Source organism: Solea solea, chromosome 10, assembly GCF_958295425.1.
Source record: "Solea solea chromosome 10, fSolSol10.1, whole genome shotgun sequence".
In the NCBI taxonomy this organism is placed as follows: Eukaryota; Metazoa; Chordata; class Actinopteri; order Pleuronectiformes; family Soleidae; genus Solea; species Solea solea.
In genome coordinates, this window is record NC_081143.1 from 25655900 (window position 1) to 25672606 (window position 16707).

The 16707-nt window shown below is 39.5% G+C and overlaps 1 protein-coding gene across 1 annotated transcript in view; it reads left to right on the top strand.

Annotated features, from left to right (window-relative positions):
* Positions 1-16707, top strand: part of LOC131466963 (voltage-dependent T-type calcium channel subunit alpha-1I-like) — a 230690-nt gene that overhangs the window by 102407 nt on the left and 111576 nt on the right. Inside the window, exon 5 of the mRNA XM_058640603.1 lies at positions 9634-9731. Within this exon, the coding sequence (XP_058496586.1) occupies positions 9634-9731 (98 nt within the window). The remainder of the gene's footprint in view (positions 1-9633; positions 9732-16707) is intronic.

Genomic DNA, 16707 nt, shown 5'->3' on the forward strand with positions numbered 1-16707 from the left:
TGTGTGCGCGTGTGTGTACACCGACAGCGTAGTATAGAGATGCTGATTCATTTGATGATTAACATGGATGAAGATGTGTTGTTTCTCTCTGATATTGCAGTTTGCTTTTTTTTCAGGACACTCAGAGACACCAAGAGTTAAACAAACATCTCACCGGAAACACCTTTAAACAGTGTGTTGGTCCTCAGTGTGTGGCATCTTCCCTTGCTGTTGTTTTCAGAGCGAAACACATTCTTACTCCGTCCAAAGTAGGAACTCACTTAGTAAAGAGACACTTGGCTACACCGTGCTCAAATATGACAACAGTGAAAGATGGCAGAGAACGAGGGAGAAGAGAAATGGATATCGTGACCACACCAGAGTCGGTTGTGTCTTTGACAAAGACGTGCACATCACACACACACACACACACACATGCCCACATGCAAACGTGGTGACATGTGTATGAGCATCTGTACCCAGCTGGTGGTGAAACAGTATAGCTCATTAGAGCTCTGACGCCACACACACACACACCACACTGCAGGAACGTGAGAAGGGGGAAAATGACACACGCAGAGAGAACAAACGCATGTTTGCGCAGCTATTTTTTTGAAGGACGTTGCATTGATTTGCATTCATTTGGATAGCCTGAACAAAGCACTATTCCTCATTTTAGATATAACCATTTAATGCCTTAACCTTAACCTATACCCAAAGTGTGGCATGACACCTCTTATAAGCAATTAGGATTTTCCACCTGCCCTTATTACATACATTTTTGATCTTTGATACAGCAAGGGTGTGTGTGTGTGATATGAGATCTGTTTCGGGATGGCACAATAATGACTTTCCAGCAACTGCAGTCACAATTGGATAAAGAATATAGGAAGGAAGCTTTTACACACAGTATAAGATACTACACTACTGGTAACCCCTTATATCCTGATAAGATGAACCGTCCAACAAGTCCTCCAACTGAAACTGAATAAATATTGGTCGTTCTGTTAAATAAATATGACCAATATGTAAGTTTTTAAAATTGACGTCCCCTAACGGTCGTATAAATAACAGCAATCTGTTAGTGTTAGGGCATTAAAAGACTAGGTAGAGAGAAAGGTAAGGTAGTGAATTAAAAATTACAATTAGTAAGAATTAGCGTGTGTAAAAGTCAAACCTGTGTCGACCACACCAAAGTACAAAGCGTTAACCACTCAGCGAACCGCCGCTAGAAACCTCAGTGAAGCTACTGAATGACCAGATTAATGTCATATATACCAACAAATATAGGTCGTAATTCCTGCATAAGATGTGCTTATCATTGGAGGACGGTCTCAACAGTCAGACTTTGCCTCGGTGTAACAAGTATCATGGGGAGTGTTGGCACTTTTGCCCACTTTCTTTGGAAATGGAAATGTATTAAAAGATTATGGGGCATTTTCGTTCTTAATCTCCCCCCAAAAACAGATAGATCTTACTTATTTACAAACTATACAAACTATGTGACAAATTATTAGCTATTAGCCAGAAAATGTATTTTGATAAACTGGGTTAAAGATAAACCACAGACTGCAGCTTTGTGGTACAGGGAGATGTTTACTGTAGGGTCCTACCCCAGGAGAGACTTAGTGCTGTTATTAAGGGCAATGAGAGGGGTTTTTACTCAAGTGTGGTCTCCTCCACTTGACTATTTGCCTGGGGAACAGAGTCAGTTAGTGCTGGAGGGTCAGTACTCCCTGCAGGGGCCACACACACTCATCCAAAATAAACCCATAACTGGCTCTCAGCCAGAATGGATGGATGGTGTTTTTTTTTTTGTTTTTTTTTTAAATGTTACCCTTTTATTTCACCTAAATTTATTTGTGTATGTTATGCCCTATCTAGGGGAGGCCGAGGAATAACCACAGGGTGTAACAGCCAGATTATTGCTCCAATGCTAGTTTACGCCATGCAGTAGAGTGTACACGCCTTCCCAGTGTTTTTCCCAGCAGTACGTAGAGTGTTGCGAGACCTGACTTTGTATATGGCCGGATTTATATTCCGTTAAATTAAAGTACAGCGTGTAATCCCTCCACTCTGTCGTCTGTGCTGGAGTTCTGCTAACGGCTGCTACGGCTGAGCCCCACCGTGCGTTTTATTTACAAGTAATAACTTCAGCTTCATACAGACATACAGTACGTGGAAGGAAAAGAGCTGTAGAATGGAAGCGAGAGAGATAAATCATACTGAAGAGACTGAAGAAAGAGTGTGAGGTGTGGAAAAGTTAGTAGAAAGGATGAACGAGTAATACAGGAGGGAAAGAGTGAATCAGAGCGGAGGTAAATGAAAGTGTGTGTGTGTGTGTGTGTGTGTGTTGTGCTCACGTGTCTGTGCACATGCGTGTGCACCTCGATCTTCTCTGACTTGCAAACCACTTCTGGGACAGAGGATCTACTGCATCCATTAATCTCATTTAATAATTGATGCCATCTTCTCCAGAAGGACTCTCGCCTGAACTGGTGGCATAAAATGAGACGTTTAATTCTCTCTCTCTCTCTCTCTTTCATAATTACTTTTTTTCTCTTGCATTTACAGCCTAAATCGTCTAATATCTATTTAGCTGCATTTATTGTGCTTTGGCAATGAATCACTTGTTTCACCCCCAGCTTTTTGCCAGTGTGCTGTAGGTTATACCTAATGTCATGAGAATGTTATAAGTGGCTTCTCGTTCAAGCCATTGCAGCAGATAAATGACCCTTATGCTTCTGAACTTGTACATTTGAAGAGCTGCTACGTGTCTCACCCCATATTTTTCTCATGTTTGGATGTTAAGGATATTAGTGCCATAACTAGGTCGAAGCACTGTAACATTAAACACTACAGCAAGTTTGAGCGTGGGATCTTCAGTGCTTAACAACGTTTCTGTACACTCATTAACTCAGGCGTGTCCAAAATCCGGCCCACGGCCAATCGCGGCCCTCGGCCAGATTTAGTACGGCCCACAGCTTCCGTTTTATAAAGTATTGTTTATGTACTGGGAGGGACTCGGACAGAGACTTGACCCAGGGCCATTACAACCCTAACCCTGAGAGAGAGAGGGAGGAGCTGCTTGGTGTCACAAGTGGTGTATACACGTAAAAAAAAAAAGCATTTGGGATATAATGTGACTTTGGGGAAAAGACTATGGATCAATGACTTAGTGAGGAAGTGAAATAAACAGAGAGAGAGAGACGGTGATGAAGACTATAAGAAGAAAGAAGCAGACCTGTTATATATCCGCAGCTGCTCCTCTGACTCGACCTGAGAAGACAAAACAGTGCATCTTTTTGAAATATTCATTTAGCTGCCGTACGCTTGACTGTGACGGCCAGCTTATGTCACGATGCTCTTCAGGAGTGTGTGTGTGTTTGTTGTTGCCTCTGTCGTCTGATATAAAGAGTTTGTGTGTATGTGTGAGCGAGGTATAGAGGTATTGTGTTAAGGTGTATGGTATATCTGCTCACTGTGTAAAGTGTATCAGGGGGCAATGGGATTCAGTGAGGATGCATCATTGCACTTTTCTGTGATCAGTGTGTCCGTGTGTGTGTGTGTAATCTTGTGTAACTGACCAAAATGAGCCATCTTATCTAAAATTGGTGCAAAAAATTGCCCGAAATGACAGATCCCCATTACAGATATAAAAATGGCTGCATTTCAGAGTGGTTGGTGTTTTCGGTTTTGAAGTTGGAACTTTACAAGTTAGAGTCTACATACATGGCCTTAAAGAATAAATACATTTATACAATATATTTATACAATATATATATATATATATTTACATATATGTATATATATATATATATATATATATATATATATATATATATATATATATATATATATATACACATATGTACATTAGTATAGAGAAAAAAGTCAGAATTCTGACTTTTTTTACATGTGCCCCTAACACTCCTCCGTAATACGGTATGTATGTATCTATGTGTGTGTGTATATATATATATATATATATATACATACATATATATGTATACATGCCCATTTAGCATTATTTTAAAGCAAAAATTTTACTTTAAATGACCATCTTTAAAATCATTTGTGTGGGTTACTGCCTTGATAATTGGGAGAATGGAACCTCTTTTTTCAGGACTCCCGCTGTCTTTGCTCCGAGTAGCTTTGGTGAGTCGTTGGGAAAACTGTGGTGAGAAGTGTGTTAACTTAACGACAGTCAGGGACTGACCCTGGATTTCCACTGGACGCGGAACGGCCGCGGAACGGCCGCGGCGCGGTTCTGCTTCGTCCTCTCCCAAACGTCAATCCCCACCGGGCGCGTTACGGCAGCGGCGCGGAGCCTTGGGAGCCAGCGGTATTCACGGAAGATCGCGCGATAATCTCGAACGGACGCGAGATCCCGCGATAGACTGTGTGTATAAAGTAAACAACAACAACACAGCTTCTTTCATTTCTCCACTTCCATAATCAGTCTCTCGTCGTCCATTGTCTCCGAGACCCTCGGATCAAATGACTGTTGACCTGGGAGCACCGGTTATGACGTAACGTTGAGGTGAAGTTGTGACCTGCGCATTGTGTTTTATTTTGAAAGGGGGGCGGAAGTGTTTTACTTTGATACTGTGTCGGACTTCCTGTCTTGTGCGATCTGCTTCGTTGAAATTTACGAGGTTCAGCAGCGGCAACGGAAAAAATAGAACTGATTCCTATCGATAGCGCTGCGGCGCGGCGAGCCGCTTCTGGGCCGCTGCTGATCCGCGCCGCAGCGCGGCCGGTGGGAATGCTCACATTGATTAGAATGGAAGCGATTTGCAACGGCTGCCGTTCCGCGGCCGTTCCGCGGCCGTTCCGCGTCCAGTGGAAATCCAGGGTCAGACTGTCAGAATCAGGGCCCGGGAAGTTCAAAAGAAATGCTCAAAAGAAACACAAGTAATCAAAGTCATCAAACATTTGCTTTCATCATGGAGTGTTTGCAAGTGTCTACATGTCCAGGACGTGAGTGAGGACTGCAAAAGTCTTGAAGTAATATGTTTTTTTTAAATGCTTTGTTACACCTAGGTGGTAAATGTATCTTCAAAACGTGTTATTAACAGCTAGGGTGTGTTTTTTTTTTCTCTCTATGTAGTCATGTTCTTCACTTTTGAAGACTTCGAGGTTTTGTCTTCCTCGCTTCCTCCGGCAACAGTTTTCTCAGATTCTTCTTCTCTGCCATGACGAACTTATAAAATAACACTATCGCTGCCTTGATCTTATAACTCTTTAAAAGTTGAAGGTAAATGTTCCTTCCCTCTGGCTTCCTTTTTTAGAATGTGTATAAGAAAAAAAACTTAACTTTCTTGTATGTTTTTAGATTGTAAAGTTCAGCACACAGCATTCAATATGTACCTTTTTGAGCGGGCAGAAGCGGCACTTTTAGCGATTTAGTCACATTTCTACCTTCTGTTTCTCATCCAGAGTCAGCACTGCACACACTGGTGCTTGTCGTAAGTTACAGACAGACAGATATTTCTTGCATATACGCGTAGATCATGATTGCATGATTTATTTATCAGTTATTCTTAATCTACTGTTACCTTTAACCCCTAAATTTCATGTAAACACTTAATTAAGCACAGTGTTTATAGATATGTATGTAACTTCTTGTTTTAGGAAGACAAAATAGAATAGATGAATGTACTTTTGTAAAAATGACTGTATCGCACAGATACTGGTATCTGTATCGGATCTCATATTACATATGTTAGTCTTCCCCCAGCTTTCTTTATCAGGCATAATCTCCAGCGACTCTCTCTCTCCTCCTCTCTGCATCCAGCCTGTCAAATGAAATCAGGGCCAAACACTGAGGAACCAACCTCTGTGGTCACTCGCAGATGAGGTTATATCTCGCTCCCTCCGCGAACTCCAACCTCACTCTTCACGCTCCGTGTGTTTTTATCGGCCAGATTTTACCTGATCTGCTCGGGAGCCGTAGCAGAATCAGGCCTCTGTCTGCTCCTGTCATCGTCCAAGGTTACAATGATACAGTGGCACCGGGGAGAAATTCATATTTCATGGCTCACTAAGTTACCATCCCAACCTTATGGATGATTTAAAACACGTGTGGCAGTTTGGCCACCGGACTAATGGCCGTTTGCCTGACTGCAGAGAAAAGAGAAGAAACCTTTCTGCTCAGATGTTTCACCTTTTGACTGAATGTAAATGCAGGTTTCAAATCTAAAATGCTGTTTAATTACATTTATTAAACCCGGGAAGCAATTTTCAACTTTATTCACAGCTGTCTTTGACCTGCATTAAAAAGGAATGAATACATTTGACCCTCCTGACGTGAATAAAACCCATTCCAGCATCAAAATGTTGTTTCACGTTGCTATTAGAGCTGCAACTATTGATCTGTTCATTATAATTTGAATTTCAGCTCCTTAAATGTGAATAAGTTGTGGCTCCTGATGGTAAACCGAACATGTTTGACGTTTGGATGTGAGGTTTGGGAAACACAGGTTTATATGTTTTTGTACAACAACGGACATTTAGAGATTTACAGATTAATCAAGACGGGCCACATGTGGCTAGCAGTGTTGCCTCACAGCAAAAAGGTTGCCCAGCCAGGTCTTTCTGTGTGTGCGTGGGTTTTCTCTGGCTTCTCTGTTTTCCTCTCGCAAGTCCAAATACAATACAAGTCCAAACTGACCATAAGTGTGATTGTGAATGGTTGTCTCTGTGTGTGTCCAGGGCTGGTCCTGCTCGAGCGGAGCATAAAAAGCAAGAAATAAGAGAGAAACAAATATTCATTGAGAAAACACTGGACTCACTATTCAGTTGTAGTTAAAACGTGATTGAAATGTTGAGAAATCGCTCTTTGTGAAGCAAAGTGTTTCAAAATAGGAGGGAAAAGTTATCTGTGAACAGTGAATATGTGTCAATCTCCGTTTTCTCCGTCTTCTTGCCCTCAAGGACAGATTGACACACATATGCTCACACAAACACACACGGTCTTGCTTTAGAGACAGATTAGATCAGATGGTGAGATAGTTGCTTCTCCTCATGATCCATATCACTGTCTGCATTTCTCTGTACTTCACACTACATTATTTTGCTTATAGTTTTGGAGTCTGTAATTTGCCTGACAAAAAAAAATATCTCTCAGCTCCGACCTCAGCTATGCTCCTCTCACATTTTAGAAAAAAGCAATTAATGTTTTTCCCGTAGTAATTATATACATACACTTCATCGACTGCCAACTCCTATCCACTTATAATCAAAGTGTTTATTTCCATAACCTGAAAAGCTAACTCGGCAGCGATAACTATATACAGTATTTCAGTTGCAATCCTACTTTTTATTTTTAAAATTGTAATTATTAGGTTAAAACTGAGGCTAACACTGTAATCACTATAGTTTAAATAATAAAATAACTCCACCCTTGCTCGCTTGAATACATTTGCCAGTTTAGGCTTTGTGCTTTAAATGCCTCCTTTGCTTAGCAGTATTTTGAAATTGTGGTTCAAAGTTCTCCCCAAAGTCATAATTATGGGACGGTTTGTCGGAAAAATCGGAAAAATTGCATGTCAAAGCCAGCATGTGGTTATTACGGTAATTTCTCTCACGCTGTTGCAGGAAGAGAGTCTGAATAAAGCCTGTTTTTACCCTGTTGTTGCTCATTGAGACAAAGACTCAGACAAGTGTTATTTTAAATGTTTTATACTGTTCTATTTCAAATTTAACACACAATCTGGTGTTCATGTTTTTCCCTCAATAAAAACGTTTTTATTCATTTTAAATTGTTAATACACTATTTTAAAATGAAGTAAATTATAAATAATATGCCAGATATTGGAAGTTATTCTGGAAAATAAATAGTCCAGATGGACGTTTATAGGTGTTAAAGGGTTAATGGGAGGTTTAAGTTTTCCAAATTAAAAAAGAAAACCTTCACAGAATTCCTCTTCAAATTGTGGGAGTGTATGGATTTTTTGATGTTTCTGTCTTTTTCAGACTCCATTTTTACATGTAGGTCAAAAGGTTGCATGTGAATAATTGGCTGGGCTTCTTTTTTACGACACCTGGTTTGGCTCTTCAACCTTTTCCCTGAGATATATAGCTTATTATTATGGAGTGGTATAGGAGAAATAAAGAAGCTGCTGAAACTTGCTTGACTTTCTTGTACTTTTCTTTCCCCACGTCTTGACAACTCTTTAACCACCATCCCTCTCCCCTCAGCTCAGTCTGAGAGCAGCTTTCTCCTGTTCATGCAGGTGCTGAGCTTCTGTTCCTAACACTGGAGTTGTAAAAGTAAAATATTTACCTGTAGATTCACAGATAAATTGCTGCCTACTCGCTGCATTGTGTGTGTTTACAGTGAATAAATGTGTCCGTCTAATTTTCTATTGACAATTACCATAAATTAACAGCTGTCACCTCGCAGTTATATCACATATTGCTGTGATGTAGTTGTATTTGTGTTATTGAAAGTCAGATTTAGCAAAAAACGCTGTGATTTGGGAGTTCCCGTATGTTACTGTAACTTACAAGTAATTGTGTGAGTATGTTATAGTATATTACAGTGATCTTGCATTAATTCCCCTGTGTAAAAACAGCTTTTTTCATGTAATTGAACAGTCTTAACATCAATTACTGTGATTTAGCAGTATGTTCTGTATTAATACTGTATTTGAATGTAACCTCACAGCAAGCCACTGTAGTACTGTGGCTTAGGAATAGTTTCCCTTTATAAATACATATATATAATGCTGTCTGTATGGTATTTAAGTGTAATGATTGTGTAAAACTTAGGTACTTAATTCCATCCTATTGCCTTTGTATTTTACACTTGATCATCTCTATGTGCTTTACTTTCTCATTCATTTTCCTCAACTTTATTCCTCCCTTCTTCTCACTTTCACTCTCTTTTTCTCTTTTTTATGCATGCCAAGTCTCTTTTTCCTTTTATATAAAATAAGTCAAATAGCAGAAATGCTCTCTTGCTCTTTCGAGACTTGCTTTTTTGTGCATGCCCTTAAACTGACAGGATGCACTTTAAAGTTTTCACTGCTAAAAGGTATATCCAGTTTTTCAAGGATCCAGGGTGCCGACTGTGCTTACTCACTTGTATATTGATGTCTTACCCTATTTGTTGTTGTTGTTATTTATTCATTCTTTTCCAAGTTATTCATGTATATTTATAACGCAACTATAACTGCAGCATAGTTGTGGCTGTGTTAACTGATATGCCTCAGCACCTAAAAATCCATTTATGAATGAACCACTGGTTATGTTGTCCCGCTGTATGTGAACAGACATGGTGAAGCTAACGGTACACGGTCTTACTTTGACCCGTGTTCCTTTAAATGTCTTGCTCAATTAGAGAAACAAATCCTGGCTCGTTAATTCACATCAGGCCAAACACTGCAGGACACCAACTGTGTGAAGGTGTGTGTGTGTGTGTGTGTGTGTGTGCGCGTGCTTTTTAATTAGGGCCAGACGTGGAGGGAGGACTACATTAAATCAGCACGACTTGGAAGTTACCATGATTACCAAGATGTGATGATCACATGCGTTGTAGTTTTTAGTCTCAGTGTTTGTTTGAAGCCTCTCATAGACAGACTGTAGACTACTGTATTCTTGTTGTTAATACATTTTTTCTGTATGTTTTTGTGTATTTTATTCCAGGATGATTGAATACTCTCTGGACCTGCAGAACATCAACTTCACAGCCATCAGAACAGTGAGAGTACTCCGGCCGCTGAAAGCAATTAACAGGGTGCCAAGTAAGTCACAATCCCATTTTAGACTGCATACACCTGTACTAGACATAAATGTGGGAGTGAACCCGGGAACTTGACATGAGTTATTTCTCTGCACTTACATTTTCGGTAAAGCAGAAAAAAAGTTTTAAAACTGGTAGATGGACAGACGTGGCCATTCATGCAATGGGGTCTGTGACTCTCATTCAGCACCATGGACAGCTTCCTGTCTGTCCTGTTCGCTGTCGAACAAGAACCATACCATGCTGTACTACACTATACTGTACCATACCATACTATGCCATGCCATGCTACACCATACCGTACCGTACCATACTGTACCATACCATACCATGCTGTACTACACTATACTGTACCATACCATACTATGCCATGCCATACCATACCGTACCGTACCGTACCATACTGTACCATACCATGCTGTACTACACTATACTGTACCATACCATACTATGCCATGCCATACCATACCGTACCGTACCATACTGTACCATACCATGCTGTACTACACTATACTGTACCATACCATACTATGCCATGCCATGCTACACCATACCGTACCGTACCATACTGTACCATACCATACCATGCTGTACTACACTATACTGTACCATACCATACTGTACCATGCTGTACTATAATATACTGTATGGTACCATACCATACCATGCCATGCCATGCTGTACTATACAGTACCGTATCATACCATACCGTACCATACTGTACTATACAGTACCGTACCATGCTATACCATACCATACCATACCAAGCTGTACTATAGCATACCATACCGTACCGTGCTGCACTATACCAAACTATACTATACTATACTATACATACTATGCACAAACTTTTAGTAACAGATAATATAATACACGGAATAAAAAGACCAGAAGCAGTAATTTGATTGCCAAAAAAAAGATATGATTAACATAAAAGTAAAAGTTAATTTAAAGAAATGGCTCAAATGCTGACAATAAAGTCTAGACTCTTGCCAGCGATGTACTGACAAAAATGGAGAAGTGGTCCTAAGTTTGATTTAATAAAACCCTGTGGTAATGACAGTCGTGCTTCCTGGGAGTTTGCTCCAGATTTGTGGTGCATGAAACCTGCATGTCACTGTCCCCTTATTTAATTTTGCCTCCAGGGACAGTAAGCAAAGCACGAGGCAGTCCATAAATTTACCAAGGATGAGGAACAACAAATCACACGCATCCCGGGAACTGAGTGTATCTGTCACAGTCCATGGAAGTTGCATTACTTGCTCAGACTGCTCTCCATGTCGACTGAATCACATTTAACACGATAAAAGAACATGATTTGTTTTGTCTGTACTTGAGGGATCTCTGCTTACAAGCTCACTGCACTCCACATTACACAGTCAGCTGTAGTAAAAAAAAAAAAAAAAGGAAGTTGACAGAGCTGTTGTTAGTGTTAGATCAATACAGTCACTGAGCAGCTGAATCAGAGGAAGGTCTCTTGGCACAAATACTCGATATGCAGTTCATAAGCAGACTGTCTCGTACTAGACTGCTAAAACACAACAAACATTTGAAGTTAGCTGAAAACTGCAGTGTCTCATATTAGAGCTACATGGCATTCCACCCTCGATATCAAGGTTATCTTTTGAAAATGCTCCTATTAAATTATATCTTTCTTTTTCTTTTTTCCTCTTTGGAATTGAAATGTGTCCAAACACACAATTGTCCCGTATTCTTTTTATTTATTTATCTATTTATTTATTTATTTATTTCAGTAGTTGTCACTTTGCACATTAATCTACAGTATATGTACAGTACAGTATATGTAGATGTGTATATATATATATATATATATATATATTTATCAGATTGACTATAGGTTTTGCTGAACAAAAAGGATAGGAATACTCACTATATTGCACATTCTTGTACCAGCTGTATATATGGTACGTTTAAACATAGTAATGGAAAAAAAACAGCCTAAATGCTCTGTGTTCTAAGGGTTAATGAACATCAATGTGTGCATTATGCCAGATTACAGCCACTGGCTAATTTACATTTGCTGTCTATATAGGCAGGCTGATGGAATAATACATATAATGATAAAGATGTTCAAGGCCTTGAAAACAAGAAAATATACAAATATTGGGCAAAGCATGGGCTGTGTTCCAGTTAACCAAGACAGACTGGGAACCAGGAAATAAGGCTTATACAACTAAAATGTAAACGTGACTGGGTTAGCAAGAAATGAGTAATTTGCACATTGCTTTCTTGTTAAAAAATTGAAAATTCACAACATACAGACTGTCTGTCTTGAGCAAGTATTGCACTATTATTCCTTCCTAAGCAGCAGTGAGCAGTGTCATTGTCACTAAAAGCTTGAAGCCAAAAGCCTCTTTTTCTCGGGATGTAATTGTGGGATTTTGACTGCGTACCTGTTGTTTTTCTAAACTGCCCCAGTGGTGACAAACAGGTGCAACTCTGCATGCGATACTGTTACAATCCTATGTGAGGAAACATATCCATGGCAACTCAGAGTGCACAGGGGCCTTTTTTTAAACACCATAAAAGTAATGTCATCCACAGTGAAGCTGCTCTAATCCTGACTAAATCCCCCTCAGCAACTAAACCCTTCGCCCGAGCAACAATCAGCCGCAGTGTTTTGAGTGCCCCAAGCCATCACTTCAACTCACAGAGTACTGCTTCGTCTCTGTCCTTTTTTTGATGATAACAATCAGAGCCCGCCGCTCGGAGCCTTTCTGATTTCTGTGTGTCTTAATTGTGCTTTGCAGGCAATCATTTTAAGAAGCTACAAGTACTGTCTAAGTTGGCTATGGTGGTGCTTGAAGTTAATGTTGTTTTGCATCCTTTAAAAAGTATAATTGCTGAGCCTCCCACTGCTCATGAATCTGCAACGTAACCTATTGCACCAATTTGTTTTTTGTGTGTTTGCTGTGGAAGCAGGAGTAGCCAGTTTTGTTCAGATCTTTTACTCATAAAGCTTGTTATACTCGACAGAAACACAATGAAGAGCAGTGTAGGGCTTTTATGTTCTCACTTTGACGTCAACTTTTTGTCAATTTTATTCTTTTTTTTTCAATGCCACCTTCCTCTGTTGTTGTGGACATGAGACATGTTTCTCAGATCCACTGTCTGATGATCAAATAACACATTTATCTCTGGAAATTAGTAAAAAAAATTTAATTTAAATTCCTGTAAACACACAGTTATTTCTGACACTACCTCAGTCAAAACAGCAACAGAAGACCTAGTTTGATGATTGAGTTGTTGTGATGCATCAGTAACAAATACACACAGTAACATATACATTCTCCATATTTCACACAGAGACGGTTAAAGGATAACAAGGCGACAAAATGGAACCTTGAGTGTTGGAAACAATTTGGCCACTTTAAATACACTACTCCATCTAGTCAATTAGTCTGTTTTTTAGATATGATAAAGCATAAATGTTACGTAATTATATGATAACTCTAACTTGTAGTGATTTACATGATGTCAAGACAGATGGCGGCAGCAGCAACATTGTGCTAGTAAAGTGAGCTGGCTGCAAACGGGCCAGAGTTTGAGTGAAAACACAAACAGTTTCTACAGCTTAGAAAATAGGATAAGCGTGAACCTTAACCCTTTTTGTATGATAACAAAATTCACCAAAATGGATGTACTGCTGCGTTGATTCAACATGTTCATGTAATGAGTCTGAGGGGGGAAAAAAACCTGTGAACCTTCTACAGAAAACTGACATGGAACCGTAGTTGAAAGCTCCGAAAAGCACAATTGAAATTTTTCAATGGAAAGTGTGATCTGTTACAGTTTCACTGATGATGCATTTCTGTTAGATCGGAACATGCTACAGTATCTTGTTTCTGAACATAAATCCTGATATCTGTTTGGTTGCCTTATCTGTACCGTAATCCCATATAATATATCTGAATATCTAAAATATATAAATTCAAAATATCTGAATTTAAACATAAACATAAAATTATCTCAATTACAATTATTTGGTCTTCAGAAATTACATGGCTACCAATGTTTTTGTGCATGGTCCTTCCCTTGGTTGTTTACAGTTCCCCGTTGGGAGCGAACACATACCTTATTTAAATATAAACCTTGTTAAGTACTCTCGTCTGTTATTTTTATATTCCCAAAATACTTTGTTCCCTATCTTGCAAAGGCTCGAAGAGAAATGTTTTGCTGAGAAAGAAGCAAAAAAAAAAAAAGGAGATCGTTGAGAAAGTCATCCAACGCTTTGTTCAGTCTAACAGAAAAACAGATTGTTGCACCAGATTGATGCTTTCTTTGTGGTTCATTCAGCAACATTTGGGTTAAGGAAGGATTAACGGGGGGGACAAAATATAGCAGGTGAGAAAGCAGAATAAAAAGACAAATTACAAAGGGAAGAGGGGATTATCCAGCTCCGCGAAGGATAGCCGAAGATGGATGAGAGGGATGATGAGAGGAGATATGTGGGGGGACTCAGACGAGGAGGCTATTAGGGGGATAGATTGAGGCAAGAAGACAAGTGCAAGTTATAGAGGGACTCATTGAATGAATAGGGATAAAATGAGTGAGGGACGGAGAGGATACTGGAGAGTGGAAGATAACACAGGAAAAATGATGTGATTAGATCCTAGAGGACAGTAGAGGCGCAAGCACTATCTTCATTTTGTCACAACACTAATTTATATACACATTTAAGGAGGCACTTTCCTTTAATAAATATCGTGCCACCATAATGAAGCGCTGTTGGTCGAGGCGCACTATAATTACCAGTACTAAATTCATGTACCTGTACTGGACATAAATGTGGGAGTGAACCCGAGAACTTGACATGAGTTATTTCTCTGCACTTACATTTTCGGTAAAGCAGAAAAAAAGTTTTAAAACTGGTAGATAGACAGACGTGGCCATTCATGCAATGGGGTCTGTGACTCTCATTCAGCACCATGGACAGCGTCCTGTCTGTCCTGTGGCTTGTTCGCTGTCGAACAAGAAACCATACCATGCTGTACTATACTATACTGTACCATACCATACTATGCCATGCCATGTCATACCATACCATACCATACTGTTCATTACTGTACCATACCATGCTGTACTATACTATACTGTATTGTACCATACCATGTCATGCCCAGCCATGCCATGCCATGTCATACCATACTGTTCCTTACTGTACCATACCATGCTGTACTATACTATACTGTATTGTACCGTACCATGCCATGCCATGCCATACCATGCCATGCCATGCCATACCGTACTGTACCGTACCGTACCGTACCGTACCGTACCGTACCGTACCATGCTGTACAACACTATACTGTACCATACCATGCCATGCCATACTGTACTACACTATACTGAAACAAACCACTCCATGCCATGCTATACCATACCATACCATACCATAATGTACCATACCATGCTGTACTATACTATACTGTATCCTACCATACCATATCATGCTATGCTGTACTATACCGTACCGTACCGTACCATACCATACCATGCAGTACTATACTGTACTGTACCGTACCATACCATACAATGCTGTACTATAGCATACCATACCGTTAGGGATGATGAGAGGAGATATGTGGGGGGACTCAGATGAGGGGGCTATTAGGGGGATAGATTGAGGCAAGAAGTGCAAGTTATAGAGGGACTCATTGAATGAATAGGACAGTAGAGGAGCAAGCACTATCTTCATTTTGTCACAACACTAATTTATATACACATTTATGGAGGCACTTTCCTTTAATAAATATCGTGCCACCATAATGAAGCGCTGTTGGTCGAGGCGCACTATAATTACCACTACTAAATTCATAAGACCATTCAACACTGAGTCTGCCATTGTTTCCCCATAGAGATCATGTGGGAACTGAACCTGGCGATTTAATCATTCAAAAATATTGTATTTTATTGTTTGAAACACTTGTTCTTTGCACTCCCTCATTCGTTCTTTGCGCCGTGTTTTTTTGTTTGTGATACTGACCATTGGCGGGGCCTTAGGAAGCTGCCTGCTGATTGGCTACTGGGTTTTGGAGCGACAGCTCGGGCTTGCAGTCACTGTCCGTCTGGAACAAAATAATTGCAAGTATCTAATGTTTATAATCTGACGAATGTTAGATACTTACAAATTTATTTTAATGATTAAATTGAAATTTTATTTGCTTTTTAAAAGCAAATATTGAGACAAATTGTAGATATTTCACCAGAAAAACCCCATTGCTTTCCAACATATAGTACAGTTTCCTACTTTTTTATTTTTCACAGGCACACTCCACCCCCCCGCCTGCCTTTTTCCAATGACAATTTTTGTATTGCCCACACCTGCTGCAAGTGTGTCTGTGTGATTGTGTCGCTTGTGTTGAGTGACATCGCACAATTGCACGATGTCTTGATAGCATGTTAGACCTTGACCTTGTTGAAAAACAAGCTGACACTGCAATGTGACTTTCTGTGATAAAGTTGTGGTACAGAACAAAAACATACTTGTTCTGGAAAGATTGTATTGATCGTGAAAGGTGGTGTGTTCTGCAAAGAAGAGAATACATTTGAAGATAAAAAAGAAGCTGAAAAACAAGTGTGAATCGTCCTTTTTAACTTTGAGGGGGCGGCACACAAAGCATTAAACTAAATTATTTTATTAACATCTAGGGATGAGTGACATTATTAGGTATTTAAAATTTTTTAAACAACGTATATTCTTCCTTTTCTTAATTTTTCTCCTATTTATTCCCTTACTACAAATGTTGGTTATCTGGTAGTGTTGTTGGGAGCGGCTCTTATTCTGAAAGTGAAACTGATCCAGAACAAATGTGATTGACATTTTGGTGAATAGCAGACTTTTATATATAAGTCATCAAAGGAAGAACTGCACAATTTGTGTAAGAATGAAGCAGCAACAAAAAGTAGTATGATGTGTTTGTCTAATTAACCTTTGTTAGGTAAATATGCAACAA